The following is a 27,500-nucleotide window of genomic DNA, read 5'->3' as shown; positions in this document are numbered from 1 at the left end:
CTCACCAGAACTCTCCATCGTCAGCACGGTGATCCAGCTTCCTCCTCTCCTCCGGCCCGACTCCGGCCCACTCCCTGGAACTGACACAGAGCAATCACTGTGATCATGTGATGAACCTCAGCTGAGTCTCTCAAAGGACACGTCGCTGTAACACTGACCGATCTCTGACACACAGTTGTCTCACATGATCATTAAATGATTGTTAAACCAAAACCATCTGGTTCAGACAGATGTTCAGACAGATGTGGTGCACTCACTCGTCACTCCAGGCGCCAGTCCACTCCACCTGACCCCAGGGGTTCCTGATCCTCAGCAGGTCCACAAGAGAACCGGAGGAATGAACCTGCAGAACCAAAGACGTTGAAACCAGCTGTTCCTGTTTTCTGCTCATGTCAACAAACTGTCTCATGATTACCCAGAATGCCTCACCTGCTCAGCTGCAGTGATAGAGTAGGCGTGGCCTTTAACCAGCTTCTGACTAGTGATCGCCTCCGTCTCATAGGAGCTGGAAATCTGACAAACGTGAACATGTGTCAGTGTTAGCACTGTTAGCATTGTTAGCACTGTTAGCATCCTGCAGGACCTTCAGCTTCTATCAAAGAGACAGAGGTCAGTGCTAACAAATAGAAATTTTATAACTTCAGGCAACATCAGCTAACAAGCTAAATTAGTTAAATAATAATAAATTAAATGACCTAATAGCTAAACTAACGAGCTAAAGAAACTAAAGATCTTAAGAAGATAAACTGATGAAATTACTTAATGAAGTGAATTAGCAAACAAACTGAATGAGCCTCATGTGTTTCTGAGCTAACTGTTAGCTCAGCTAGCTCTCTACCTACGTAGTCGCAGTGGAGGTGAGTCAGAGATTTTGTTTTATTGACATGAATTTAACAGACACCTGTCGGCTAATCAGAGACGGGGATTACAGGTGATATAGAGTTTGAAAGGTTTACGTCGATGGAGCAGCCGAGCAGCGAGCCAAGCTTCAGAGCCTTCCTTATGATGTTGAACAGGGAGGGCGGAGCCTCCTTCAGGTCGTAGCTCTCTGCGATTCCTCCAGTGAAATCCTCGAAACCCTCGATGCTGGAGCCTCCAGTCAGAGCCTCATACGAACTGTTCACCCTGCAGGAGGAGACGGTTCACACTAAAACTTCCCCTTACACCTGCACAGGTGTGTTAGCCACGCTGTGTGATGAAGAAACCAGGACTCATAGTTTTAAACCTGCAGCTGAGGAGCTGAAGCGTCAGCTGTTGATTGTAAATAGTTTCCTGACAAACTGAGAACTGAGATTTCTTCTAAATAAAATCTCAGATTAACAACACATCGACTGTAGTGATCCTGAACTGTGGGTGGAAAATGAAGGAAGATGAAGTGGAGGTTATGTTGGGTCAGTGAGGTGAAAAAATCAGAGCAGCAGGTGTGATGGCTTCACCTGCTCTGAGTCAGCAGCTTCTATCTGCAGCTCTGTTTGTTTTCCAGGCGTACAGAGTACACCCTCCTCCACCCTACTGCTAATCACCACGGGCACGCGCACGCACGCACGCACGCACGCACGCACGCACGCACGCACGCACACACACACACACAGCACCACCTGGACACTTCCAGCTGAGGTGAAGTAAATTAAACCAAAGTCCAGTCAGAAAAGACCAAACTTAGTCCAACTGTTCACTCCAGAGTGTAAAGTCTGTAAACACTGTAAACACTGTAAACAATGTGAACACTGTAAACACTGTAAACACTGTAAACACTGTAAACACTGTAAACACTGAACAATGTAAACAATGTGAACACTGTAAACACTGAACAATGTAAACAATGTGAACACTGTAAACACTGTAAACACTGAACAATGTAAACAATGTGAACACTGTAAACACTGTAAACACTGTAAACACTGTAAACACTGTAAACACTGAACAATGTAAACAATGTGAACACTGTAAACACTGTAAACACTGTAAACACTGTAAACACTGAACAATGTAAACAATGTGAACACTGTAAACACTGAACAATGTAAACAATGTGAACACTGTAAACACTGTAAACACTGAACAATGTAAACAATGTGAACACTGTAAACACTGTAAACAATGTGAACACTGTAAACACTGTAAACAATGTGAACACTGTAAACAATGTGAACACTGTAAACACTGTAAACACTGTAAACACTGTGAACACTGTAAACACTGTAAACACTGTAAACACTGAACAATGTAAACAATGTGAACACTGTAAACACTGTAAACACTGAACAATGTAAACAATGTGAACACTGTAAACACTGTAAACAATGTGAACACTGTAAACAATGTGAACACTGTAAACACTGTAAACACTGTAAACACTGTGAACACTGTAAAGACTGAACAATGTAAACACTGTAAACACTGTAAACACTGTAAACACTGAACAATGTAAACAATGTGAACAATGTGAACACTGTAAACACTGTAAACACTGTAAACAATGTGAACAATGTAAACACTGTAAACACTGTAAACAATGTGAACACTGTAAACACTGTAAACACTGTAAACACTGTAAACAATGTGAACAATGTGAACACTGTAAAGACTGAACAATGTAAACACTGTAAACAATGTAAACACTGTAAACAATGTGAACACTGTAAACACTGTAAACACTGTAAACACTGTGAACACTGTAAACACTGTAAACACTGTAAACAATGTGAACACTGTAAACACTGTAAACACTGTAAACACTGAACAATGTAAACAATGTGAACAATGTAAATACTGTAAATACTGTGAACAATGTAAATACCCTAAATACTGTAAACATTAAATACTGTAAACACTAAACAATGTGAACAATGTAAATAATGTAAACACTGTAAACACTGAACACTGTAAACACTGTAAACAATGTAAACACTAAACAATGTGAACAATGTAAATACTGTAAATATTGTGAACAATGTAAATACCCTAAATACTGTAAACATTAAATACTGTAAACACTAAACACTGTAAACACTGTGAACACTGTAACCACTGAAGCAGCTGCAGTGTAACCACAACAACTGACAACAACCCCCCCACCCCACCCCCCCACACCCTTACTTGGCGTAGGCCTTCTCCAGCAGAGCGCTCCAGAACTCTTTTCCCTCGGCCGAGTGAACAAACAGCAGCTTCCCGTCTCTGGTTGGCAGCCGGTCATCCACAACCACGTCCACCCACTCTCCGTACTGCCACAGCTACAGGAACAAGAAACATGATGTCACTTCCTCTGCAGGCTCCACCCACCACAGAAAGGAAGGGTCCTGATTGTGTGAAGTGTCACAGCACATACCACTAAGTCTGTCACTGTTGTAGTTATAAATAAAGTTCTCCCAGGACGTTTTCCCTCGAGCTCGAGGAGACGTGGTATTTCACTTTTGGACTGCAGCCCTAAATCCAGGCCCTCCTTTGGTCCTCAGTGTCCCATAATGCATTGCTCAATGCTCAGATTTTTGATGTTGTGTTCAGGTGATGCTCGTCACATTGTGAAGTCATAAACTGATGATGTGTTAAAGGTTGATGTATCCAAGGTGAATCTCACACCTGAAGTTTCTGACTTAACAAGTTAGAGAAGAGCACCTGAATGCACCACAAGCTTGGTCCTCGTGATGTTTGAGCGTTCGGCTCATGAATAGAGCAGCTATGAAATCACTTCCTGTTTCCATCATGAGAACAATCAAGCTCCTCAGAGAGCAGCTGACATTTCCTCTGATCAGTCATTCAAACCAACTGAGCCGCTTCACCACCCGAACCCGCCTCATAAATGTATACATAGGTATATATATATATATATATATATATATTATTAGTTCTGGGTTTTTCATTAGTTTTTATTTTTATTTATTTTTGACTTATTGTTTAAAATTTCAGTTTAGTTTAGTTTAGCTAATTTAGGCTAGTTAGTTAGTTAGTTATTTTAGTTGGTTAGGTTTGTTTTTGCTGGTACAGGTGAGTCACCTGGAAGTGGAAGATTCCGGTGTACTGAGACGTGAAGCTCTGACCAGGAGGAACCACTCTGCTCAGAATCTGAGGGTCCAGAGTCAGAGAGGCCACAGCCGCCAGCAGCCAGCAGTCACCTGACAGACAGAGAGCAGGTCACATGATCATAGTGTATGTGTGTGTGTGTGTGTGTGTGTGTTGTGTGTGTGTGTGTGTGTGTGTGTGTGTGTGTGTGTGTGTGTGTGTGTGTGGTCACCCAGGGCTCCCTGACAGATGTCGGTTCTTTTTGCTCCATCCACAATGAACTGAGGAGCAGGACACAGTTCCTGATTGGACGAGACAGCAGATCATCATCATCAAAATCACCATCATCACCATCACCATCATCATCATTATCATCATCAATCTAAAACAGACTGTGAGGAATAAATTGTGTTTTTCAAGCCTAAATGTGAGCTTCATCAACCTTTGTCATTAAACTAACAGGAAGGTGAACAGGTCGACTCACACCTGTCCAGGTGAAACAGCAGCACTGACGTGTGGTTTATGTTTAACAAACTGAGTGAGATTTTTAATTTATTAACAGGAGTGGTTTGAGTTTATCTTTGATATCTTTAAACTGGTAGAAGACAGGTGAATGAGTGAGTCCACCAACTGCTCCAGGCAGACATATGCCAGGTTACCATGGAGACCACACACACACACACAGTTACCTGGTCACACCACCTTCCGCCTGTTTGCTGTGTTAAACACGAGCTGTGGTTTACTGTTAATGTGACACAGAACAAACACCTTGTACCTGATACTAAGAGCACGACGTTGCTGCTTGATTAATCAGTCGATCAGAAACCAGCTGACAACAACCATCAATCATATTTACACTCAGTTAGAGTGAGAATGTCTCCTGTTCTCTCTAACAACATCTCTGTTCATCACTAGTGAAAATAATCACACAGTCGTGTCTCAGCTCACCGTGGGTCGTTTCCACTCCACTCCGATGGTTTTGGACGAGTAGCGTCCCAGCTGGTTGTATCCCAGAGAGTCCCAGGTCGCGGGGAAGGTCGGGTCACAGAACAGCGAGCCGCTCTGCAGACACTCACTCCGCAGCTGTTCAAAGTCCTGCTGGTTGAAGGGTATGGCGTTGGCCTGGCTGCCGGTACCATCTTCTTCCCGGGCCTTCCTCCGGGCCAGATCAGCTGCTGTACTCGCCATCCTGAGAGTCTACCGAAAGTCTTGAGAGTCTACCGAAAGTCTTCAGAGTCTACCGAAAGTCTTCAGAGTCTACCGAAAGTCTTCAGAGTCTACCGAAAGTCTGGTAAGATTCACCTGAGAATCTTCAAGTATCTGTCAGGAATCTGACAAAAGTCTGCTGAAAAGAATTTACAGAGTGTCGTTCAAGATTCAGCCACGAATCAGCTGAAAGTCCGTGAACGTCTCTGCTGTGGTGACCGAAATGTTGGTAAGAGTCTGTCTGAGTCGAGCTGAGGTGTGTGTGTGTGTGTGTGTGTGTGAAGGTGGTCAGGTGTCAAGGGGCGGGGCTTTGGTCCAGGTGAAGGAGCAGTGTGAATTATTCAGAGCAAACATCTGATAAACACTGAGGTGTTTACACACAGCACTGACACCTTAAACACACCTGAATCTGAGCTCACAGTCTGCTGCCTGACAACAGGAGACCTGAAGTCCAGACTCTGATCCATACACCAGGAGCACCAGGACCACCAGGAGCACCAGGAGCACCAGGACCACCAGGAGCACCAGGACCACCAGGAGCACCAGGACCACCAGGACCACCAGGACCACCAGGACCACCAGGACCACCAGGACCACCACAGCTCAGACAGTTTGTGACGTGATGAACCTGACCAGCTGTGGCGCTGCAGAGGGCCCACAGCCTTCAGGTGGCTAATTCAGACTGGCAGTGGTACCTTTAATGACCTCCTGTAAAAACCTTTTACGACAACATTATTACACCAGAGACTATTAAAGAACAAAGCTATGACGAGCTTGTTGAGACATGAAGGTCGATAAGATTCAGTTTCAAACTAGAGAAACTTTTTGAAAAGAGACTTCAAAGACATTTTTCTTTTACTTCGTATCTTAAAGAGCTCACAGTTCCTGTTATCAGAACAGAACACCCTCCACATGCAGGTCTACTGAGGTTCCTGGAGTCTCTCTTCTGCACTGTCACAGATCTGGCTCTACAGCAGCCAATCAGGTGGGAGACAGCTGATGGACGGCAGGTTTGAGACTCTGGGATGTCCTGAAACCTGTGGTTTTATTTTTCATGTTTGTATGAATCTGACAGTTTTCTACGTTTTTTCACTAGAAAAAAAAAAGGGGGGGGGGGGGGGTGAAACAGATGAGAGATTGTTAGTTGGTGCTGAGGAATGTGATGCAGACAGAGCTCTGACTGTTTATTTGAATATGAAGTATTTCATTGGGGGGGGGGGGGCAGACTTTAATGAGACTTACCTGTGGATCTCACCTGTAGAACCTGAGGACAGAGGCTTTGCTCTCAGGGGTCAGAGGTAAAACATGAGTTTTTACGCCTTCCTTCTACTTCCGGTCTGTTCCCTGTCATAGACGTGTGTGTGTGTGTGTGTGTTTGTGTGTGTGTGTGTGTCTTCAGGGTTCTGGCTCAGTGTCATAAAAACACAGTTCAGATAGGGGCGGGGCTGTCCACATACTTTTGGCCGTGTAGTTCATTTGACAGATTTTCCATTTAAGTTTTTTTGATTCTGAAGTGACAATTGTTTTAAAGTCGTTTCCTGCTTTTTTCAGTCAGTCTGAGGAGGTCCCGCATCTGGTCTGAGAGAGAGAGAGAGAGAGAGAGAGAGAGAGGTGGAGAGACCCTGTCAGGCAGCAGGAGAGAGAGCTGGCTCCTCCTCTGTCGGGGCGGAGGTCTGACTGAAAATCTGCGCTAGCAGGAAAAGTTTGCTCAGGAGAAGCTGCGGAGTCTCTTCACTTTCAACTGTCTGGACCTTCTTCTCCTTCACCATGTCCGGCGTGGCGTCCACTCTGGCCAAGAAGCGGGCCATGGCCGCGGGGTTTGGCACCAACGCCAACGCGATGCGGTACCTGAACCAGGACTTCGCGTCTCTGCGGGCGCAGTGCCGCTCCGCCGGAAAGCTCTTCTGCGACCCGACTTTTCCCGCCGCGCCCGAGGCTCTGGGCTTCAACGAGCTGGGCCGGAGCTCATACAAGACCCGAGGAGTCACCTGGAAGAGGCCCACGGTAAGATCCCGGGCCTGGTCTTGGATTTAGGTCTGGTTCAGAAAGGGTGGGTTGGTTTGGATGAGTAGGTGGGGTTGGAGGGGCGGGGCGGCTGTGATGGTGGGGTGAGGAGGGGGGGTTCGCTTTGGCAGAGTACCTGAGGCGACTCATAACTCTGTTGTTCTGCCACGATGGGAAAATAAAAACCTTCCAACTGAGTTTCACAGTGACTGAACAGAGAAATACGTTACAGAGATGTTAAAGATTTAACAGAGATGTTACAGATGTTACAGAGATGTTACAGATGTTACAGAGATGTTACAGATGTTAAAGAGATGTTACAGAGATGTTACAGAGATGTTAAAGATTTAACAGAAATGTTACAGAGATGTTACAGGTGTAACAGAGATGTTACAGATGTTACAGAGATGTTAAAGATGTAACAGAGATGTTACAAATGTAACAGAGATGTTAAAGATTTAACAGAGATGTTACAGATGTTACAGAGATGTTACAGATGTTAAAGAGATGTTACAGAGATGTTACAGAGATGTTACAGAGATGTTACAGAGATGTTACAGATTTAACAGAGATGTTACAGATGTTACAGAGATGTTACAGATGTTAAAGAGATGTTACAGAGATGTTACAGAGATGTTAAAGATTTAACAGAGATGTTACAGATGTTACAGAGATGTTACAGATGTTAAAGAGATGTTACAGAGATGTTACAGAGATGTTAAAGATTTAACAGAAATGTTACAGAGATGTTACAGGTGTAACAGAGATGTTACAGATGTAACATAGATGTTACAGATGTTACAGAGATGTTACAGATGTTACAGAGATGTAACAGAGATGTTACAGAGATGATAAAGATGTAACAGAAATGTTAGAGATGTTACAGATGTAACAGAGATGTTAAAGATGTAACATAGATGTTACAGATGTTACAGAGATGTTACAAATGTAACAGAGATGTTAAAGATGTAACAGAAATGTAACAGAGATGTTACAGATGTTACACAGATGTTAAAGATGTAACAGAGATGTAACAGAGATGTTACAGATGTTACAGAGATGTTAAAGATGTAACAGAAATGTTACAGAGATGTTAAAGATGTTACAGAGATGTTACAGATGTTACAGATGTTACACAGATGTTAAAGATTTAACAGAAATGTTACAGAGATGTTACAGGTGTAACAGAGATGTTAAAGATGTAACAGAGATGTTAAAGATGTAACAGAGATGTTACAGATGTAACATAGATGTTACAGATGTTACAGAGATGTTACAGATGTTACAGAGATGTAACAGAGATGTTACAGAGATGATAAAGATGTAACAGAAATGTTACAGATGTTACAGATGTAACAGAGATGTTAAAGATGTAACATAGATGTTACAGATGTTACAGAGATGTTACAAATGTAACAGAGCTGTTAAAGATGTAACAGAGATGTTACAGAGATTTTACAGATGTTACAGATGTTACAGAGATGTTAAAGATGTAACAGAAATGTAACAGAGATGTAACAGAGATGTTACAGATGTTACAGAGATGTTAAAGATGTAACAGAAATGTTACATGGATGTTACAAATGTTACAGAGATGTTACAGGTGTAACAGAGATGTTAAAGATGTAACATAGATGTTACAGATGTAACAGAGATGTTAAAGATGTAACATAGATGTTACAGATGTAACATAGATGTTACAGATGTAACAGAGATGTTACAGATGTTACAGAGATGTAACAGAGATGTTACAGAGATGATAAAGATGTAACAGAAATGTTAGAGATGTTACAGTGATGTTACAGAGATGTTAAAGATGTAACAGAAATGTTACAGAGATGTTACAAATGTTACAGAGATGTTACAGGTGTAATAGAGATGTTAAAGATGTAACATAGATGTTACAGATGTAACAGAGATGTTACAGAGATGATAAAGATGTAACAGAAATGTTAGAGATGTTACAGAGATGTTAAAGATGTTAAATAGATGTAACATAGATGTTACAGATGTTACAGAGATGTTAAAGATGTAACAGAGATGTTACAGAGATGTTACAGAGATTTTACAGATGTTACAGATGTTACAGAGATGTTAAAGATGTAACAGAAATGTAACAGAGATGTTACAGATGTTACACAGATGTTAAAGATGTAACATAGATGTTACAGATGTTACAGAGATGTTACAGAGATGTTAAAGATTTAACAGAAATGTTACAGAGATGTTACAGGTGTAACAGAGATGTTAAAGATGTAACATAGATGTTACAGATGTTACAGAGATGTAACAGAGATGTTACAGAGATGATAAAGATGTAACAGAAATGTTAGAGATGTTACAGATGTAACAGAGATGTTAAAGATGTAACATAGATGTTACAGATGTTACAGAGATGTTACAAATGTAACAGAGATGTTAAAGATGTAACAGAGATGTTACAGATGTTACAGAGATGTAACAGAGATGTTACAGAGATGATAAAGATGTAACAGAAATGTTAGAGATGTTACAGATGTAACAGAGATGTTAAAGATGTAACATAGATGTTACAGATGTTACAGAGATGTTACAAATGTAACAGAGATGTTAAAGATGTAACAGAGATGTTACAGAGATTTTACAGATGTTACAGATGTTACAGAGATGTTAAAGATGTAACAGAAATGTAACAGAGATGTTACAGATGTTACACAGATGTTAAAGATGTAACAGAGATGTAACAGAGATGTTACAGATGTTACACAGATGTTAAAGATGTAACAGAAATGTTACAGAGATGTTACAGATGTAACAGAGATGTTACAGATGTTACAGATGTTACAGAGATGTTAAAGATGTAACAGAAATGTTACAGAGATGTTAAAGATGTAACAGAGATGTTACAGATGTGACAGAGATGTAACAGAGATGTTACAGATGTTATAGAGATGTTACAGAGATGTTACAGATGTTACAGAGATGTTACAGAGATGTTAAAGATGTAACAGAAATGTTACAGAGATGTTACAAATGTAACAGAGATGTTACAGATGTGACAGAGATGTAACAGAGATGTTACAGATGTTACACAAATGTTAAAGATGTAACAGAAATGTTACAGAGATGTTAAAGATGTAACAGAGATGTAACAGAGATGTTACAGATGTTACAGAGATGTTACAGATGTTACAGAGATGTTACAGATGTTACAGAGATGTTACAGAGATGTTACAGATGTTACAGAGATGTTACAGATGTTATAGAGATGTTACAGAGATGTTACAGATGTTACAGATGTTACAGAGATGTAACAGATGTTACAGATGTTACAGATGTAACAGAGATGTTAAAGAGATGTTAGAGAGTTTTCCTCGTCATGTTTGATAATATTTGGTCCATTTAGTATTTATATTTACGCCCTATATTGAACTCTTTCTTTAATGAAGATAATGATCATCTGTAGTGATGTTGAATTAGGATTTGTAATTAACTAAATAATAATGAATGAATCATTAGAGACATTGTGAATCTGTGAGGAGATCACAGACACACTGCAGAAACATCATAAGGAAATATTAAAGATCAATGTCACAATCATTATTACTGTGATGATAATGATGATGTTTCACTTCAGGCTGTGCAGTTACAAATGTCATGTTAATGATTGTAGGAATTGGAGGAACAGGAAGATTTTACAACGAAAACAGTGAGTCACAGACCAGAGATCATAAATACCAGAGAGATGAGTCACTACACTCTCAGAACAGTGGAGGGTCCTGGAGGGGCAGGGAGAACTTTTCTTCAGGGTCCATTAAATATTGTTCAGTAAATTCATTTGACCCCCACCACCTCCTACCCCCACGAGTGTGCTCTGACACAACTGTATTTCTCACAGATGTGTCCTCGTGCAGACGTGTCATTGACTGTTTTCAGTCAGAAACAGGAAGTGGAGGGCAGAGAAAGAGGAGGGAGTGACGGCTGTGCCACAACATGTTTAAATGTTTCAACATTTCTGAAGCCACAGTTTGACTGAGGACAGATCGAATCAATAACTCTGAATAAACACAGTCATAATATTCAGTGGCTGCTTTATGCTGCATATTGTCCTGTGTGCTAACCAACCAGCTAGCCCCAGCTCGTCTACTGAAGTTAGCATGCTAACCAGCCCATCAGAAGACGTCGTGGTTACAAACTGTTATAAACACAGTCAGAATGTTTAATCTGGACGTTCACATCAGTCTTTCAGTCTCATCTCGTCTCTTTCTTCCGTCAGGAACTGGTCTCTAACCCTGAGTTCATCGTAGGAGGGGCCACCAGGACCGACATCTGCCAGGGAGCTCTGGGTGAGTTTTACTGACAGTCCCTGAACACACCACAGCCTATAGACTGTCCCTGAACACACCACAGTGTCAGCCCACAATGTGAGTTGAGAACTGAGCTGCGGCTCAGGTGTAGACAGGTGTAGACAAGTATGCTGTCAGGTGAGAGGTCTGTCTGAACTCGTCCTAAGGTCAGAGGTCACTGAGCTGCTGTCACCGCTCTGTGGAGGGAAAATACAATGCAAGAGTCTGGGCCGTGCTGCCTTCAGGGTTCAGAACCAAACTGTTCACAGCAGAGCAGATAATGTGAACCAGCTGACTGAACCTGGATCTGCTGTAAATAGAGGGAGCTGCCACGCTGAGCCCTGATTGGCCAAGCAGGAAGGAGCGAGACAGGAAGAAGAGGCCTGCCAGCTTATTGTTAGAGGGCGAGACACTCAAACATCAGAAAGGGGGGGGGGGGGGTGAAGAAATGAGCTGTCAACCAATGAGGACACACCCTCACACACACACACACACACACACAGTGTGGTGGTGAGTCAGCAGCCTCAGTCTTTCGTGCTGTGGTTAAACCTCAGCAGCAGATCTGAGTCTGTGTGTGTGTGTGTGTGTGTGTGTGTGTTACTGTGTGTTTCTGTGTGTGTGTGTTAGTGTGTATCTGGACTCATTTTTCTGATTTCTTGTTGCAGAAACATTTAAGCTGAAACAAGACTCAACAGATTCTCCAAATGTTTCCTGTCAAACTTAAAATCAGTCCAGGAATTTAGTGCAGAGTGAGACCTCACCCTGTTCAACTCGCTCTGAGTCTGCAGGCTGTTTTTAGGTTCTCTTTAGAACAGGAAGGAACAGGAAGCTTCTGTAGCACTGAACAGATGATTGTGGTTCTGTTGTAGTTGTGTTGTTGTAGATCATCAGACTGAGTGAGACCAGGTCTAGGTGTTGGTCCAGATCAGAGTCCTGTTCCGGTCAGGAGGAAGCTGTGGTTCAGACTGGACTGGTCAGCACCAGTAGAGAAACCTGTGAAGCCTAAATCAATATGTAACATGTAACACATGTTTCTGTGGCTGAGTTCTTCTCATGTTGTCTTGTGCATGTTTGTGTTATAGTGTGTTATGATGTGTTTGTGCTTGTGTTTATTGTCATGTCAGTGATTGTTAGTGACAGGACTGTAGATGTTCTCTGACAGGAGCAGACGTCTCCCAGATCAATAAATAAAGTTCCTGGTCAGAGAACTGACAGATGGGATGTCATATATGATTTATGACATCATATATCATATATGATGTCATAAATCATATTATCAAATCAGATGGTGGTCACGTAATGAAAAGTGACATGTTATTATTGTGGCAGCAGGTCGTGCTGCAGCCAATCACAGATGTCATATACTGAACATACCTGAGAGCAGCAGCAGGTGTCTCACCTGAGAAGTAGTCTGACTCTGAGAGACCAGATCCTGGATTTTTTCAGAGCTCCTCTCACCCCACCAGGACCCCACCAGACCTGATGGACTGGTTACCATTTGGACCAGAACCAGGCGGGTCCTGGTGCGGTTGTCATTCTGTTGGTGTTGATCCTGACTCCTCTGTGTGTCCAGGTGACTGCTGGCTGTTGGCGGCCATCGCTTCACTGACCATGAATGAATATGTGATGGCCCGAGTGGTTCCCACCGACCAGGGCTTTGGAGACGACTACGCCGGCATTTTCCACTTTCAGGTACCGTCAGAGAGTCAGGAACACCTGGATCACACAGGTATCCTCCCAACATGAGGAGGTAGAGCTGACAGCTGGACAGCCATGAAACTGGAGCTTTAGTCCTGTTGCTATGGTTACCTGCAGCGTGACCTGAAGTATGTGTTTGTGGCTAATATACAAAGTTAAAGTAAACTAAAAGTCCAAACACCCTGTGGAAGTTTCTGCTGCAGGTTCTCAGGAGAAAAATCAAGTTTCTCAGTGATTCTTTATTATTGAAGCTGTTTCTAATTCCTCATTTATCCATAAGTGACAGTTTGTCACTTAGACAATTAAAGAACGGGACATTTAACAACACAACGCCTCATCAGTAACATCGTCTTAACGACAGGACGAAGAATTAACTTTCAAAGTGAAAGTGTGTCTCTGTCCTCTGTCTCTTTCTGTCTCTGTCCTCTGTCTCTTTCTGTCCGTCCTCTGTCTATGTCTGTCTCTGGTTGTAGTTCTGGCAGTTCGGGGAGTGGGTGGACGTGGTGATCGACGACCGTCTGCCCGTCAAAGACGGAGAGCTGATGTTCGTCCACTCAGCGGAGGGGAGGGAGTTCTGGAGCGCTCTGCTGGAGAAGGCCTACGCCAAGTAAGACCCTGACCCCAGGACAACTTTCCAGGACTGAGACTGGGCAATGACTGTCTGTTAGTGTTTTAATTATAAACCTGTAGAGTTAAGATCTGAGAACATCACAAACCAAGTTATAATTTTATTCATTTACGTCATTATTTTTTCTGTTTTCAGTTCACAGTGTTCGTTAACAATTAAACGTCCTCTCCCTCATCACTGTAGAGATTTATTAATTAAAGGTTCATATGTCTATAATATGAAAACAGCCACAGGGCAGAATTAATGATAACCTCAGAGGTTAGCATAGAGGTTAGCACACAGAGGTTAGCATGTAGAGGTTAGCATACAGAGGTTAGCATACAGCTGGGAAGCTAACAGAGAGCAGAGATGTTGATGGTGGAGAAGCACCGACCTCATATCTGAGTTGTCTTTCACTAAACAGTAAAGAGCTGCATCATCTGCGTATGTGCAGACTCTTCAGTCAGTCAGTGCACTTTACAGTGATGCTGCACAGACAGGTGTGTTGTCCCCTCACCTGCTCTCTGTGTTGTGGCTGCAGGGTGAACGGCTGCTACGAGGCGCTGTCCGGTGGTTCGACCACCGAGGGTTTCGAGGATTTCACCGGAGGTATCGCTGAGAACTACGACCTCCGGCAACCCCCGTCCAACCTGTTCCAGATCATCAAGAAGGCCCTAGAGGCCGGTGCGCTGCTGGGCTGCTCCATCGACGTGAGTAAAATCTGTGACAGAATCCATCAACAGTTTTTACTTTCAATAGATTTAATATTTATCAGAGATGAAACTAAAAGCTCGTTACTGTTTCCTGTCAGTCAGAGGAAGTGACAGTCTGAGTTACACAGAGAACAGGAAGTAGAGGACACTTCCTCTGCTTTACACCTTTGTTTCTACAGACGGCGTCTGAGGAACCGTTATTACTGTTTGTTTGCTTGTCAACAACAACAACGATGAAGATGATGATTTGTCTTTATTTCTGTGTAGATCACTAGTGCTGCAGACTCAGAGGCCGTCACTCGTCAGAAACTGGTGAAAGGCCACGCCTACTCCCTGACCGGCGCTGTGGAGGTAATGTCATGTCCTGATGATGACACTGGAAAGAATGAGGACGTGAGATGAGGTCACATGACCCAGAGGAGAATGAAACTGGGTCTGTTTGGTTCTAGGTGAATTACCGGGGTCGGCAGGAGAAGCTGGTGAGGATGAGGAACCCCTGGGGTCAGGTGGAGTGGACCGGAGCCTGGAGCGACGGGTGAGTGAAGCAAACACACCTAAGCAACATGACACGGCTTCATACACTTGTGTGGTTGTGTTGTTGTTGTTGTTGTGTTGATGTTGATGTTGTTGTTGATGTTGTGTTGACAGTGTTGTTGTGTTGATGTTGTTGTGTTGACAGTATTGTTGTTGTGTTGTTGTTGTGTTGACAGTATTGTTGTGTTGATGTTGTTGTGTTGACAGTATTGTTGTTGTTGTGTTGACAGTGTTGTTGTGTTGACAGTATTGTTGTTGTTGTGTTGACAGTGTTGTTGTGTTGACAGTATTGTTGTTGTTGTGTTGACAGTGTTGTTGTGTTGATGTTGTTGTGTTGACAGTATTGTTGTTGTGTTGTTGTTGTGTTGACAGTATTGTTGTGTTGATGTTGTTGTGTTGACAGTATTGTTGTTGTTGTGTTGACAGTGTTGTTGTGTTGACAGTGTTGTTGTGTTGACAGTATTGTTGTGTTGTGTTGACAGTGTTGTTGTTGTGTTGATGTTGTTGTGTTGACAGTGTTGTTGTGTTGATGTTGTTGTGTTGACAGTATTGTTGTTGTGTTGACAGTATTGTTGTTGTTGTTGTGTTGACAGTGTTGTTGTTGTCTCACAGGTCCTCTGAGTGGAACTCGGTGCAGGGCGACTGTCCTCACGCCAACGCAGAGGACGGAGAGTTCTGGTGGGTGGAGCCTGTGGACAGTTGACATGTCTGTTCAGTTGATGGTGATCAGGTGGCATGATCGCTCTTCTTCTGTGTCCTATCTCTGCAGGATGTCCTTCAGTGACTTCCTGCGTCACTACTCCCGGATCGAGGTGTGCACTCTGACGCCCGACACCATCGGTGACGACTCCGTCAAACACTGGAGCGTCAGCAAGTTTGACGGCACCTGGAGGAAGGGCTCGACGGCTGGGGGCTGCAGGAACCACCCCTGTGAGTCTGGTCTAGACCTGTTCACTCAGTCTGGAGTCAGGGTCAGTTAAACCCTCTGTGACCTTTGACCTCACCTATTCCCTCCACAGACACGTTCTGGATGAACCCTCAGTTCGTGATCCGGCTGGAGGAGGAGGACGACGACCCCGATGACGGCGAGGTGGGCTGCAGCTTCGTTGTCGGTCTGATCCAGAAGAACCGCAGGAAGCTGCGAAAACAAGGCCAGGACATGCACACCATCGGGTTCGCCATCTACGAGGTGAGACCTGGAGGGGGCAGGACTTAGACACTTGAGGGTTTCTGTATTCAGACACCTGAGACAGAAACACAGGTGTGTCCTAAACTACCTGTCTTTGTCTGGTTTCAGGTTCCACAACAGGTGAGCTCTGGACCCACAGCACCCTCAGGTTAAAGGTCAAACACTAGGACACCTCCCACCTTTTATCCACCTGAGTGAAATGAGTCAGTAAAAGTTTTTTTAATGTTCTCTTTCCATTTCCTGGTATTCTAACTACAACATGTCCTGATTGCCCCCCCCCCCCAGTTCCACGGGCAGCGGGAAGTGCACCTGGACAAGAACTACTTCCTGACACACGCTCAGACAGCGAGGTCAGAAACCTTCATCAACCTGCGCGAGGTCAGTTCCCGCTTCAAGCTCCCTCCTGGAGAATACCTGATCGTCCCCTCAACCTTCGAGCCGCACATGAACGGGGACTTCTGTATCCGGGTCTTCTCCGAGAAGCAGACAGAGACCCAGTAAGACCCCCCCCACCCCACCCCCCCCCCCCCCACCCCCACTGTGTGTCTGTGTGAGAGTCTGTGCTGGACGTCTGTGGACGGGGGAGGGGTCCACCCACTGCAGCTGCACAGAGACGTCTCTGTGGTCCAGGTTTCCTGTTTGCTGTTTGGGGGGGGGGGGGGGGGGGTAGGGTGTTTGTTAGTAAGGGGGGGGGTCAGGTGGATTCCTGACACAGACATAGACTCAGTGTGTATATGTGTGTGTGTGTGTGTGTGTGTGTGTGTGTGTGTGTGTGTGTGTGTGTGTGTGTGTGTGTGTGTGTGTGTGTGTTGTGTGTGTGTGTGTGTGTGTGTGTGTGTGTGTGTGTCTGTGTGTGTGTGTGTGTCTGTGTGTCTGTGAGTCTCTGTTTGTGTGTGTGTGTATGTGTGTGTGTGTGTGTGTGTGTGTGTCTGTGAGTCTGTGAGTCTCTGTTTGTGTGTGTGTGTGTGTGTGTGTTTGTGTGTGTGTGTGTCTGTTTGTGTTCTAACATGTTGATCTGTACTGTCAGACCCTGTGATGACCCGGTCCACGCTGACCTGGAGGATGTGAGTAACAACGACCACACACACACACACACACACACACACACACACACACACACACACACACACACACACACACACACACACACACACACACACACACACAGAGACACTAACTGGGGTCAGAGTTAAAGACACTTGGTTTGTCTGATCACATGACTGTGAAACCGTGACCTGATTGGACAATGTTTAAACAAAGTCCATTCAGGCTGATCGATGATTATTGATTGTCCTTCTGATTATTTTTAACTGGATGAAACTTTTGATCCGGTTTGATTAAATAAATTAAAACTGATTAAACATGTTTCATCTGAAACAGAGAAACTGTAAACTTCAGAGAGACGAAACACACCAACACCGAGAGTCAGATTCATTTCAAAATAAAGTAACATTTCACAGTAAAGTACAAAGTTTTGGTCAGTAAGTGAAGGAGCAGGTGAAGTGAGTGACTCCATGTTGAATCTCATTATCATGATGATTCAGACACAGTATAAAGTTTTGTCTGTCCAGGAGACGGTGTCTGACGAGGAAGTGGACGCAGGGTTCCGAGGCCTCTTCACTAAACTGGCCGGAGACGTGAGTGTTGAACTGAGGGGGAGGAGTTTAAGCTGAACACCTGACGGCCGCTCACCTGTCTGCTGCTCAGGTGTGAGCCCTCCTGTACTGACGGCTCTGTGCTTGTGTTTCAGGACATGGAGATCTCTGCGGCGGAGCTCAGGACCATCATGAACAAGATCGTGGCCAAACGTGAGTTAAAGTGACGCTTCAACACGTTTCACCTGAACGCATCAGCTGCCACTTTAACTTCCTGTTTCCACAGGAACTGACATCAAGACGGACGGCTTCAGCATGGACACCTGCAGGATCATGGTCAACCTGATGGACGTATCCTTCCTGCAGCTGTGTGTGTGTGTGTGTGTGTGGGGGGGGGGGGGTAAAAGTAAAAACACAACCTGAAATTTTTTGAGCAGTTGACAAATGAGACACGGCCAACACATCGAGGACACAAGGGACGAGCAGCAGCACGCACACACCTGTCACCTGACTGTGTCTCGTCTGTGTGTCTCTGTGGTCATGTGACGTCTCATTTTTTAGCAGGTTTACTGTCTTTAAAAACCTGTCACTGTCTCCTCCGTGTTTTCACTGACACGAACAGACTGTTGCTGGGTGATGACGTACAGAACCTGACGTGAGTCAAATGAGCCACAGTGCGTAACCATGGTGATCGACCACGGTTATAGTGATAATTACAGTGTAAACAGTGACTCGACCGTGATAGAGCGGTGAACCAGGAAGTGTTAGATCTGCCGTCTGAGCAGTCGTTGATCTTTAACCTGCAGCAGGACAGCGGGAACGGGAAGCTGGGCCTCGGAGAGTTCGCCACGCTGTGGAAGAAGGTTCAGAGATACCTGGTGAGACTCACCTGTGATCACAACTCTGACTTTACCTGCATCCTCTCACAGACGCCATCAAACACCTGTGTGTGTGTGTGTGTGTGTGTGTGTCTACAGTCCATCTACAAGAAGAATGACTCTGATGACTCGGGCACCATGAGCACGCCAGAGATGAGAGTGGCCTTCAAAGACGCAGGTCAGCTGTTCTCTCTTCTCCTCACATCATTTCTTTTCATTTCTTTGATCATAATTAAATATTTATCACAGTTGTGTGAGTCCTTCAGTCTCTCCTGAACCAGGTCTTTGTGACTTCACACCAGATTGGCTTTATTAGTTGTGGCAGCTCTGGTTCCTTTGCCGTGTCTTCCTCCTTCCTTCCTGTCGTGTGCATGCTCATGTTGCAGGACTGGGATGTCAGTCCAGTTAGGGTTAGAGAAGTGTTCTCTTGTGGTCTGCTTGTGTAGACGTGGTTTGGTGGATCAGCCTCAGGCCGACTGAACAGAGTCACATGCTCACTTTCATCACTGCTGGGTTGAAACTTTGTTTTAAAGTCATGTGATTAAAACTCCTGAAACGAACGGGCGTGTCAGTCCTGACTTTGCGACTCAGAGTGATTCACACAGACACTCAGCTCCGACAGCAGCGATCGGTCTGGGAGAAGTTAGGACTCCTGACTCACTAACACCAGAGCACAAAGAATCATAAAGGGCTGCTGTCGTTCCAGGTGCTAATAGGCTGTTAGCTGTAGTTAGCTCGTCTATGACAAGTGAGCTTTTTATTTTTTATTGTAAATAAAATTGTGTGACACAAACCTGAGCAGACAGATGTATTTTGGAGAATTCCCTCCTTTAGTAAACAGCTCCTAACCTGTTTTTTTATTATTACTGCAGGATGTTGATCATGTGTTTTCACAGACGCTCTCTCAGCAGCCAATCACTGTGGTTCCTGCGGGTGAGCTTGTCCATGAAAACTGACGTCAGCCATAGAAACAGAGTTTCACTCTCCTCAGTAACAGCTGGTCTCAGCAGAGTGAAGAGGACTGAGGAGGAACTGTACTTAGAAACTTCAGGGACTTAGAGAGTCCTGATGCTTAACTGTGGTCTGACAGAAACAATGTCACATGTCAGACGCCGAGTCTCCACAGACAGAGTCATGACAACTGCCTGTATCAGTTCACATGTAGTCAGACTGTCTCATTACCAGCAGCTGATCACAGCTGTGATGTCCTGTTTCTCTGGAGCTTTATTGTGAAGGGCCGGCAGAGAAGATCTCTCTGGTTCACAGTAAGAGCATCTGCAGCAGAGAGATTCCTGCTGATCAGATCTGTCTCAGTCCGTCAGACCTCTGCTGCTTCCAGAGAAACAGTTGAACGTGTTTGGATTTAGATTCCAGGCTAATGAGTGAGTCATGGTGATTCCCACTAGCTCACAGCAGAAACGTCCTCCTCTGTTTTAAACAGTTGGTATGACTTTGTGCTCCTCCCAGCCTCGTGAGGAACAAAGAGGAGGTGTTTATTTATCAACAGCTGTAATCTGAATAGTTTCCTGTGCTCGGTCTCTCCTCTCTAACATCTGTCTTCCTCTGTATTCCAACTAAAATAATGATGTTTGTGTGTTTCTTCTGCTGCTGCTGTCTGGACTCTCTCCACCTCCACATTTCACTGTCAGTTAACTGATGATGATGATGATGGTACGTTACACCCTGCTGAGGAGCAGCTGTGTTAGCATTATCTGTGTTAGCATCAGAAGCTTTGTCCTGTCCGAGGAAACAAACCACAGTAAAACATCTCTGTGTCTGTTGTTTGTTTCACACAGATCAGGATGTCAGAGGGAAAACTGTCTGTTTAATAAGACACTGTCTTTCTGTAATATTGAGGAAATATAATATCTTATAACACCTTAAAATGTTTTTAACAAGGACAGTTTCTTTTTAAAAATAAAAAATACTATGTAGTAATAGCAAGAAAATTATGTCATTAAATATAAAAAACAGCTTGTTGTTTTAATGTGAAAAGGTTCTTGTTACAGAAACATTAACCTGCTGTATAAAACAATAATTGAGCTAAAAAACGTGAGGGCTGTAAAAACCCGCCGTACTGTTCCTGATGTTCAACTCATCAGCTAAAACAAGAAAACCATGCCAACTTAAAGCTAACTGCTGAGTTAGCCATACTAGCCTTTAGCTAAATCCTTAGCTTGAGGTAAATTTACTTGTTTCATCTGTTTCCTGTCATCTTTTCAAAATATTCATTTTAATAAAATAAAATGTAACAACTAAGTTTGTTATCCTACAAAAAACACCAGCTCTGGTCCTGCTAAAAGCTAACTAACGTAGCTTAGCAGTGTTGCAGTAATTGCCACCTCAGAGTCTGACTGTAGTGGACTGACAAGACTGACATCACATAATTAAACGTAATCAAGTTTAGATTTGGGCTGGGTGATTTGGATTAAATCAGAGTAGTCTGAAGGTTCATTTCATATGTTTTGCTGATTATAAACTGATCTGTGACAATTTTTTTTGTTTTGGACAGTGTAAATAAAACATCTGTTGTAGATTGATGTTTTCTATCAGTTTTCATTATAAATATTGATTTTACGAATCAACAGACACATAAGCGAAACCACTAACTTACATTGAATCAGTATAAGTACGAACATTTTCCTTAGCATTAGTGCACTCAGTAACGTTAGCAGTAGTAGGTCTTTTGTTAGCTGTAGCATCGTCCACGCTAATGTCGATGAATCTGAAAATATCTTTCACTGAATCTTTTCCACCTCGTGTTTTCATATTGATTGTATTTTAAACTGAAAATCAGTGACAACAGAAAAAAAGATTTTTTCAGGCGTCCACATTAGCATGATGTTAGCTTGGTTGTGTTTGTATTCTCCTCTCTGCTCCGTGGTAACTCCTCCTGCGGTCCTCCTCCAGGTTTCACCCTCAACAACACCATCTACCAGCAGCTGGTGGCTCGATACTCCGACCCCGACATGACCGTCGACTTCGACAACTTCGTGGGTTGTCTGATGAGACTGGAGATGATGTTCAGTGAGTCAAAAGTTCATTTAGCTAACGTACACAGAATGATGGCTAACAGAAGAAAGCTAACAATTCATTTAATGGTTTTGGGCTTTGGATTTGAGTATCAGTTGGAAATTTTAGAATAATTTGTGCACAAATATTTTTAGTATTTTGTATTGTGAATAAATAATTTGTAGATTAATCAGATTAATATTTCTTGGGTGTCAAATTACAGAGCAATAAGTTCAGAGCAGATCCTGACTGTATCTTTCTAAAGAAATCTTAATAGATATTTAAATGAAATATATGTATTAGTTATACAGTCAGTCTCAGTGACTTTAAAATGTGGCAGAAAAACTCTGATGTGTGATCTGTCTTCCTCTGCAGAGATCTTTAAGAAGCTCGACGCTCACGAAAGCGGCTCCATTGAACTTAACTTCAATCAGGTGAGAACAAACAGAGACACACTGAGAGTCAGTGTGAAGAACCTGGTCTAACCCAGTCTATTTGTTTTCTTTGTGTCTGACTACAGTGGTTAAACTTCGCCATGATCTGAGCCGTGACTCCTTGTTCGCCTGGAGCCTCAGTGTTAAAGCAGCAAGCCATATTCCTGTTTACAGCCGCCGCTTCTTTTAGACTCCTAATGTTTTATATGTGAGGCTTGTGTTTTATTATCTATACACTACCTGACTTACAGTCGATGTAAAGACAATAAATTTATCCACAAAACCTTGTTGTGCTTCAGTCATTTTAATTTCAGGTCTCTGTGTGTTCCATACAGATATAGATCCAGGATGTGTTTAGCCTAGGATAGCTAGCTAAAGACTGGAAAACACACGGAAACTGCTTGCTGAGCTGCTTGATGTTACCACCAAGCAGTATAACTTTTGTTTCATCTAACAATTGGACAAGTTATGCTAACATTAGCCTACAACTTATGTTAATTTTGGAGCTCCCATTGAATGATTTTTTTTTTTTCAAACTATTCAAAATAGAGAAGTGATTCCTTAAATACCAAACTACACACTTTGGTTGCTAAGGAGCTAACACTTGATAGCTAGAGAGCTAACATTAACTAACTAACACATTAGAAGATGCATATCAGTTTCGAGTGTCCAGTACAGAGACACATCCAGAATGTTTAGCTTAGCAAAATAATTTAATATTCATTTCAAACTTACTAATTTAAAGCCCCAGCTAATCACTATAATCAGTGAGATCTCGGTGGAATTGCAGAACATGACAAATGTGTTAAAATCAACTACTAGCAAGCTAATGTTAATTTTACAAAGTATTTCTGACTGTTCAGAACTATTTCAATAAATTCCCGAAATTCCAAAACACAAAGATAACAAGTTTGCTAACACTTATTAGCTCAGGAACTTATCTAGTTGACACATTAGCTTGCTAGCTACCAAGCAACAAAAAGTCTAATTTACATATTCTATCATGCTAGCAAAAAAGCTAGTAACCAGTCCATTCTAGTTAGCTGGGTTTAGTTGACTGGAGTCAGGATTCAAGATGTCAAAGCTAACTGGAGCTAGAGGCTAATGTTTAGAGGGCTGTTTTCCAGGTGCTTTCCAAAGATGTAAAGAAAATTATGTAATTGTTTGTGTCTGTGAAGATTCTCAGTCATCCAGGTTATTGGTTGTAGACACTTAAAGACGTTTCACCTCTGATCCAAGAAGCTTCTTCAGTTTTGAATGACTGATGACATGATCCAGGTGTTTATCCTCTGTGGGGTCGTTATCAAGGCCATTGATGTCACTTGGTTAGTTAGTGCTACTTGCTGTTGTAACAACCTTTGTCAGGGTTGTTGGAGTCACCTCTTTTAATGGAGGCTAGGCTAATATTTGCCCCTGCTCTCACCAGGTCCTTGAGCTAAGCAAAGTGAAAAACACCCAGGACCAGAGACAGCTGTCTGTATCAGCTGTCAATACAACTGTCATTTTTTCAAATGCTAACAGTTAGAGATAACGCCCTAAATTATTTTATGTCATTTGTGGGTCAATTTAGCTTTTAGGTTAGCTTGGAGTTAGCCTCTTCTTATCTTTAAGTTAATTTCTTGGTCTAAACACCTGGATTTAGGGGTGCAGTACTGTCTTTGACCATACAGACCTCCTGACATCTACCAGCTGTTATTACCCAGCCCACATATGCTGTGAAAAAAAACATACGATTTCTATTAGCACCATGTTCCTGGGGTGCTGTACCACATACATCCTGTAGGAAATTCCTGTGGTATTTTTCCCAAAGGCTTGTACCTCAGGCTCTGCGGTTCTGTACTACACACCCTGTGATAATATATCATACTTCCTGTGGTACTCACAGGCTTGTGTAGTGTTTGGGAACCTTTTACCACAAACTGCACTGGAAACTCATCTATGGTCCAGGACCACAGAGAGTGCTGTACCTGTGGTACTATGAGGTCACATGACCACAGGCAGAGGGTCTGTGGGTTTTTTCTAACAGGAAATGGAGATGAAATCAGAAGAGTCACGTGACAAAGGAAATCACTCCATTTTCTTGATGGAAGGACAGAGACGTGTTGATGATGAGCTGTTTTGACTGGTGAGGGCAGGAGATCACGGTGGTGACGTCACAGCGCAGCAGGGGAGTCCCAGCTGTGGCATCAGACCTCAGAATGAATAAATAAACGAAGATCTGCAAGAAATTAATAAAACAGCACGTTCTCTCTGTCGCTGTTGTGACGTCACTGATGTTTGGTCTCTTTAACTCGCCTGTTGTTGGTGATGATGTAGCTCCGCCCCTCCCACCGGGCGGGGCTCCCTGCTGCAGCACAGCATCCACAACAGCATCCTGTACCGGACCACAGACCAGCACCAGACCAGGACCGGTACAGGACTACAGGACTGACTCCGAGGCAGAGAAGGACTGAGACACACCCGGTGAGTTTATCTGATGTCTGACTGGGAGCTGTGGTCTGTACTGGTCTGTACTGAACAATACAGACCAGTACTGTACTGAACAGTCGGGGGGGGGGTCATTGTTTTCACCTTGATTCAGCAGAAACTCTGATCTGAACTGATGACATCATCATGTTTGTTGACCAATCAGATAAGCTGCGGCGTCACACACGCCGCCTGAACATCGATGTGGTGGTTCAATGATCCGTCAGCGGACTTTTAACGTTTCACTTTAAAAACCGACCATCTGTAGATCAATAACTCTGACGTCAGGGTGATTTCAATAATCAACTCCTCAGAGGTAAAAACTGCTGTGGTTAAACCACAGAACATATGGATGTGAATATGTTTTATTAAAATTATTAAAGAATTAAATTATGATTAATAATGAATTATTGTGAAAGACTGATGACCTGGAGCTAGACTAGAATGATCTATTGATTCAGTCAGAAACAGCTGAGGAGTGAAATAAAGGGAGGAACTCTCCTCAGCTCAGATCAAACACTGGTACTGACTGACTGAAACACTGATCGTTAGTCTTTAAAGGAAAAATTAATTCAGTGACAGTGATGTGAACATCAACACATGAGAAGACGTTCACCTGGGCTTCAATAACACGTATCTTCAATAACACGTCAACTAATGTTGACGTGTTATTGAAGATACCTGTCAGGTGATTGACAGGCTTGTGTCAGGAAGTCTTGAGTCTTCACTTTTCACTATTTTATTTTGTTGATTGAAGACAGACAGATAATCAGGGATGTTCTGGTTGTTCTCTGGGAGAACCGACTGGAACTGGAACCAAACCAGTCAGCACTCACATCCCAGTCTGCCTCCAGTCCGACTCCAGTGATGTTGGTGCAGCTCCAGCTCAGAGTGATGAGTCAGCTGACTGACTCTCAGTGATCACTAGGCGGGACAATTAACGTCTGTGTTCAGTATTTGTGTCTAAGTTTCCAATAATAAGGTTGAATTAATTGATGAATTAATTGATTATTTAGATCAATAATCAGAGTTTAAATGGAGCACTTGTTCTATTTCTCCATAATAATAGTAATAATAACTCTAATAACAAAATCAAAGTTTTATCCCTTATAAATGAGGGAGACGTCCAACCTGTGAGACACAGTGTCCATCAGAACCAGCTGGAGACTGGATCCTGGTCTTCACAGATTCAGGGTCAGTGGTAGAAAGCTCTTACACTCAGTGACTCAAAGGCTTTCATCACTGTCTTCTGTCTGTCCACTGACTGAGAGTCTCTGCGGACTCTGAGTGAAACTGGAGCAGGTGATAAAACTGTTGTGTAGTCATGTGACTCTTCAGCTGTAAACTGGACTGAACCAGAACCAGAACCAGAACCTGAACCTGAACCTGATCCAGACTCTGTTTCCTCCCAGCTTCCTACGAGCCCAGCGGACAGAGATCAGGTACAAACATTTGTCTCTTAGCAGCTACACTGTCCAACATGTTCACTGTGTTAGCTTAGCCTGTTAGCATGCTAACATTAGCTAATCAGCAGTAAACACAGAACCATGATGCTAACATGACTAAACCCCTGGATCCTGCTGATCTGTCACTGATCCGGTTCCTGGCGTGTTGTGGGTCAGGATGTTTGGAGGCGTGTCTGGGCGGATCCAGAAGGACCGGCAGAGGGCTGGAGGTCTGGGTTCATTCCAGCAGGCTGTCCGCTACCTGAACCAGGATTTCCAGGTCCTACAGGAGGACTGTTTGCAGAATGGATGTCTGTTCCAGGACCCAATGTTCCCCGCAGAACCGGCTGCACTGGGCTTCAAGGAACTTGGTCCCTTCACCGCCAAGACCAGAGGGGTGGAGTGGAAGAGACCAACGGTAAGAACCAGAACTGTTCTACTGTAGAACCTGATTGAACACAGACCAGCTGAGAGATCCAGAACCCTGAAATTCCCTAACACTCACAGGACCCAGGTCCAAAGACTGCGGACCAGGTCCCTGAGGAAGAATCAGACTTCCTGTGTGACCCTGACGAGTCAACGAGAGCTGTAGTGTTGTTCAGAGCAACACAGTGTCTGCCCCCCCATCCCCAGACACTCCATCATTATTGGATCCACTATTACACCAACATTTGAATTCAGTTACTGTACACACCTGTACACACCTGTCCCTGTCACCACACACAGTCTCACCTCAGTTTGACCTCTGCTGTGGCCTGATGTGATGTGATGTAATGTGATTTAATGTGATGTGATGTGATGTCCACCGGCGGGTGTTTGTGATTGGCTGTTTCAGGAGCTGACAGAAGACCCTCAGTTCATCGTGGGCGGAGCCACCAGGACAGACATCTGTCAGGGAGTTCTGGGTGAGTCCGTCGTATCATAAGATCAGACTTTCAAAATAAAAAAAGTCATTCTGCACATGCTCAGTAGTGTCCTGCTCAGTCAACACAGCAGCAGCAGTGAGCACTGGGGCAGCATCCTGTCAGCTGGTCATGTGACCTCTGGGTTGGTCTGTGGTTTAAAGCAAACTTCCCTGATGGCTGTTGCTAGGAGAGAGACTGGTGGTATGTGTCAGAAAGTAAACAGAGCTCAACAGAGTCAACAGACTGATAGACAGTGTGTGTGTGTGTGTGTGTGTGTGTGTGTGTGTGTGTGTGTGTGTGTGTGTGGACCATGGAGTGTATACAGAGATTTTTCTGTAGCTCAGGTGTTCTTAATAAACTGCACACTGTGTACACACTGTATTATTCATATATTTACATAAATACAGCATTTAATGTATATACAATGTTATCAGTATAGATAGATAGATAGATAGATAGATAGATAGAAGTGTTGCTCGGTGTCTGCAGC

General features: G+C 43.4%; 3 protein-coding genes across 4 annotated transcripts in view; 2 read left to right on the top strand and 1 right to left on the bottom strand.

Annotated features, from left to right (window-relative positions):
- The window catches only part of LOC130166873 (calpain-2 catalytic subunit-like), a 13,438-nt gene extending 6,851 nt beyond the window's left edge, over positions 1-6,587 (bottom strand). For both annotated transcript variants that reach the window (XR_008827210.1, XM_056372708.1), the window contains exons 1-9: positions 6,448-6,587; positions 4,948-6,297; positions 4,232-4,301; positions 3,994-4,112; positions 3,100-3,233; positions 957-1,125; positions 430-513; positions 258-343; positions 6-80 (exon numbers count right to left, since the gene is read on the bottom strand). Coding sequence is in view for 1 of the 2 variants with exons in the window: in XM_056372708.1 (XP_056228683.1) it covers positions 6-80; positions 258-343; positions 430-513; positions 957-1,125; positions 3,100-3,233; positions 3,994-4,112; positions 4,232-4,301; positions 4,948-5,187 (977 nt within the window). In the remaining variant the exon portion in view is untranslated. The remainder of the gene's footprint in view (positions 1-5; positions 81-257; positions 344-429; positions 514-956; positions 1,126-3,099; positions 3,234-3,993; positions 4,113-4,231; positions 4,302-4,947; positions 6,298-6,447) is intronic.
- Positions 6,588-6,964: 377 nt separating this feature from the next.
- On the top strand, positions 6,965-22,481 carry capn2b (calpain 2, (m/II) large subunit b). The gene is made up of 21 exons (XM_056372709.1): positions 6,965-7,209; positions 11,465-11,534; positions 13,108-13,226; positions 13,706-13,839; positions 14,381-14,549; positions 14,820-14,903; positions 15,002-15,087; positions 15,699-15,764; positions 15,856-16,016; positions 16,106-16,275; positions 16,384-16,395; positions 16,561-16,772; positions 17,303-17,339; positions 17,847-17,912; positions 18,026-18,083; positions 18,157-18,221; positions 18,680-18,748; positions 18,848-18,926; positions 21,659-21,775; positions 22,136-22,194; positions 22,281-22,481. The coding sequence occupies exons 1-21, from the start codon at positions 6,973-6,975 to the stop codon at positions 22,302-22,304; spliced, it is 2,094 nt and encodes a 697-aa protein (XP_056228684.1). The 5' UTR covers positions 6,965-6,972; the 3' UTR covers positions 22,305-22,481.
- A 1,791-nt stretch (positions 22,482-24,272) lies between these two features.
- The window catches only part of capn1b (calpain 1, (mu/I) large subunit b), a 35,293-nt gene continuing 32,065 nt past the window's right edge, over positions 24,273-27,500 (top strand). Inside the window, exons 1-4 of the mRNA XM_056372705.1 lie at positions 24,273-24,657; positions 26,073-26,102; positions 26,283-26,523; positions 26,941-27,010. Of these exons, the coding sequence (XP_056228680.1) occupies positions 26,284-26,523; positions 26,941-27,010 (310 nt within the window). The 5' untranslated portion in view covers positions 24,273-24,657; positions 26,073-26,102; position 26,283. The remainder of the gene's footprint in view (positions 24,658-26,072; positions 26,103-26,282; positions 26,524-26,940; positions 27,011-27,500) is intronic.

Source organism: Seriola aureovittata, chromosome 3, assembly GCF_021018895.1.
Source record: "Seriola aureovittata isolate HTS-2021-v1 ecotype China chromosome 3, ASM2101889v1, whole genome shotgun sequence".
In the NCBI taxonomy this organism is placed as follows: Eukaryota; Metazoa; Chordata; class Actinopteri; order Carangiformes; family Carangidae; genus Seriola; species Seriola aureovittata.
Note: the sequence above shows the minus strand (reverse complement) of the source record. Positions and strands in the feature narration are given on the sequence as shown.

Coding starts and splice junctions, on each gene's coding strand:
- capn2b (XM_056372709.1), top strand. CDS start 6,973: ATGTCCGGCGTGGCGTCCACTCTGGCCAAGAAGCGGGCCATGGCCGCG. Junction 18,084..18,156: donor GAACAAGATCGTGGCCAAAC/GTGAGTTAAAGT, acceptor CTGTTTCCACAG/GAACTGACATCAAGACGGAC. Junction 18,222..18,679: donor TCATGGTCAACCTGATGGAC/GTATCCTTCCTG, acceptor AACCTGCAGCAG/GACAGCGGGAACGGGAAGCT.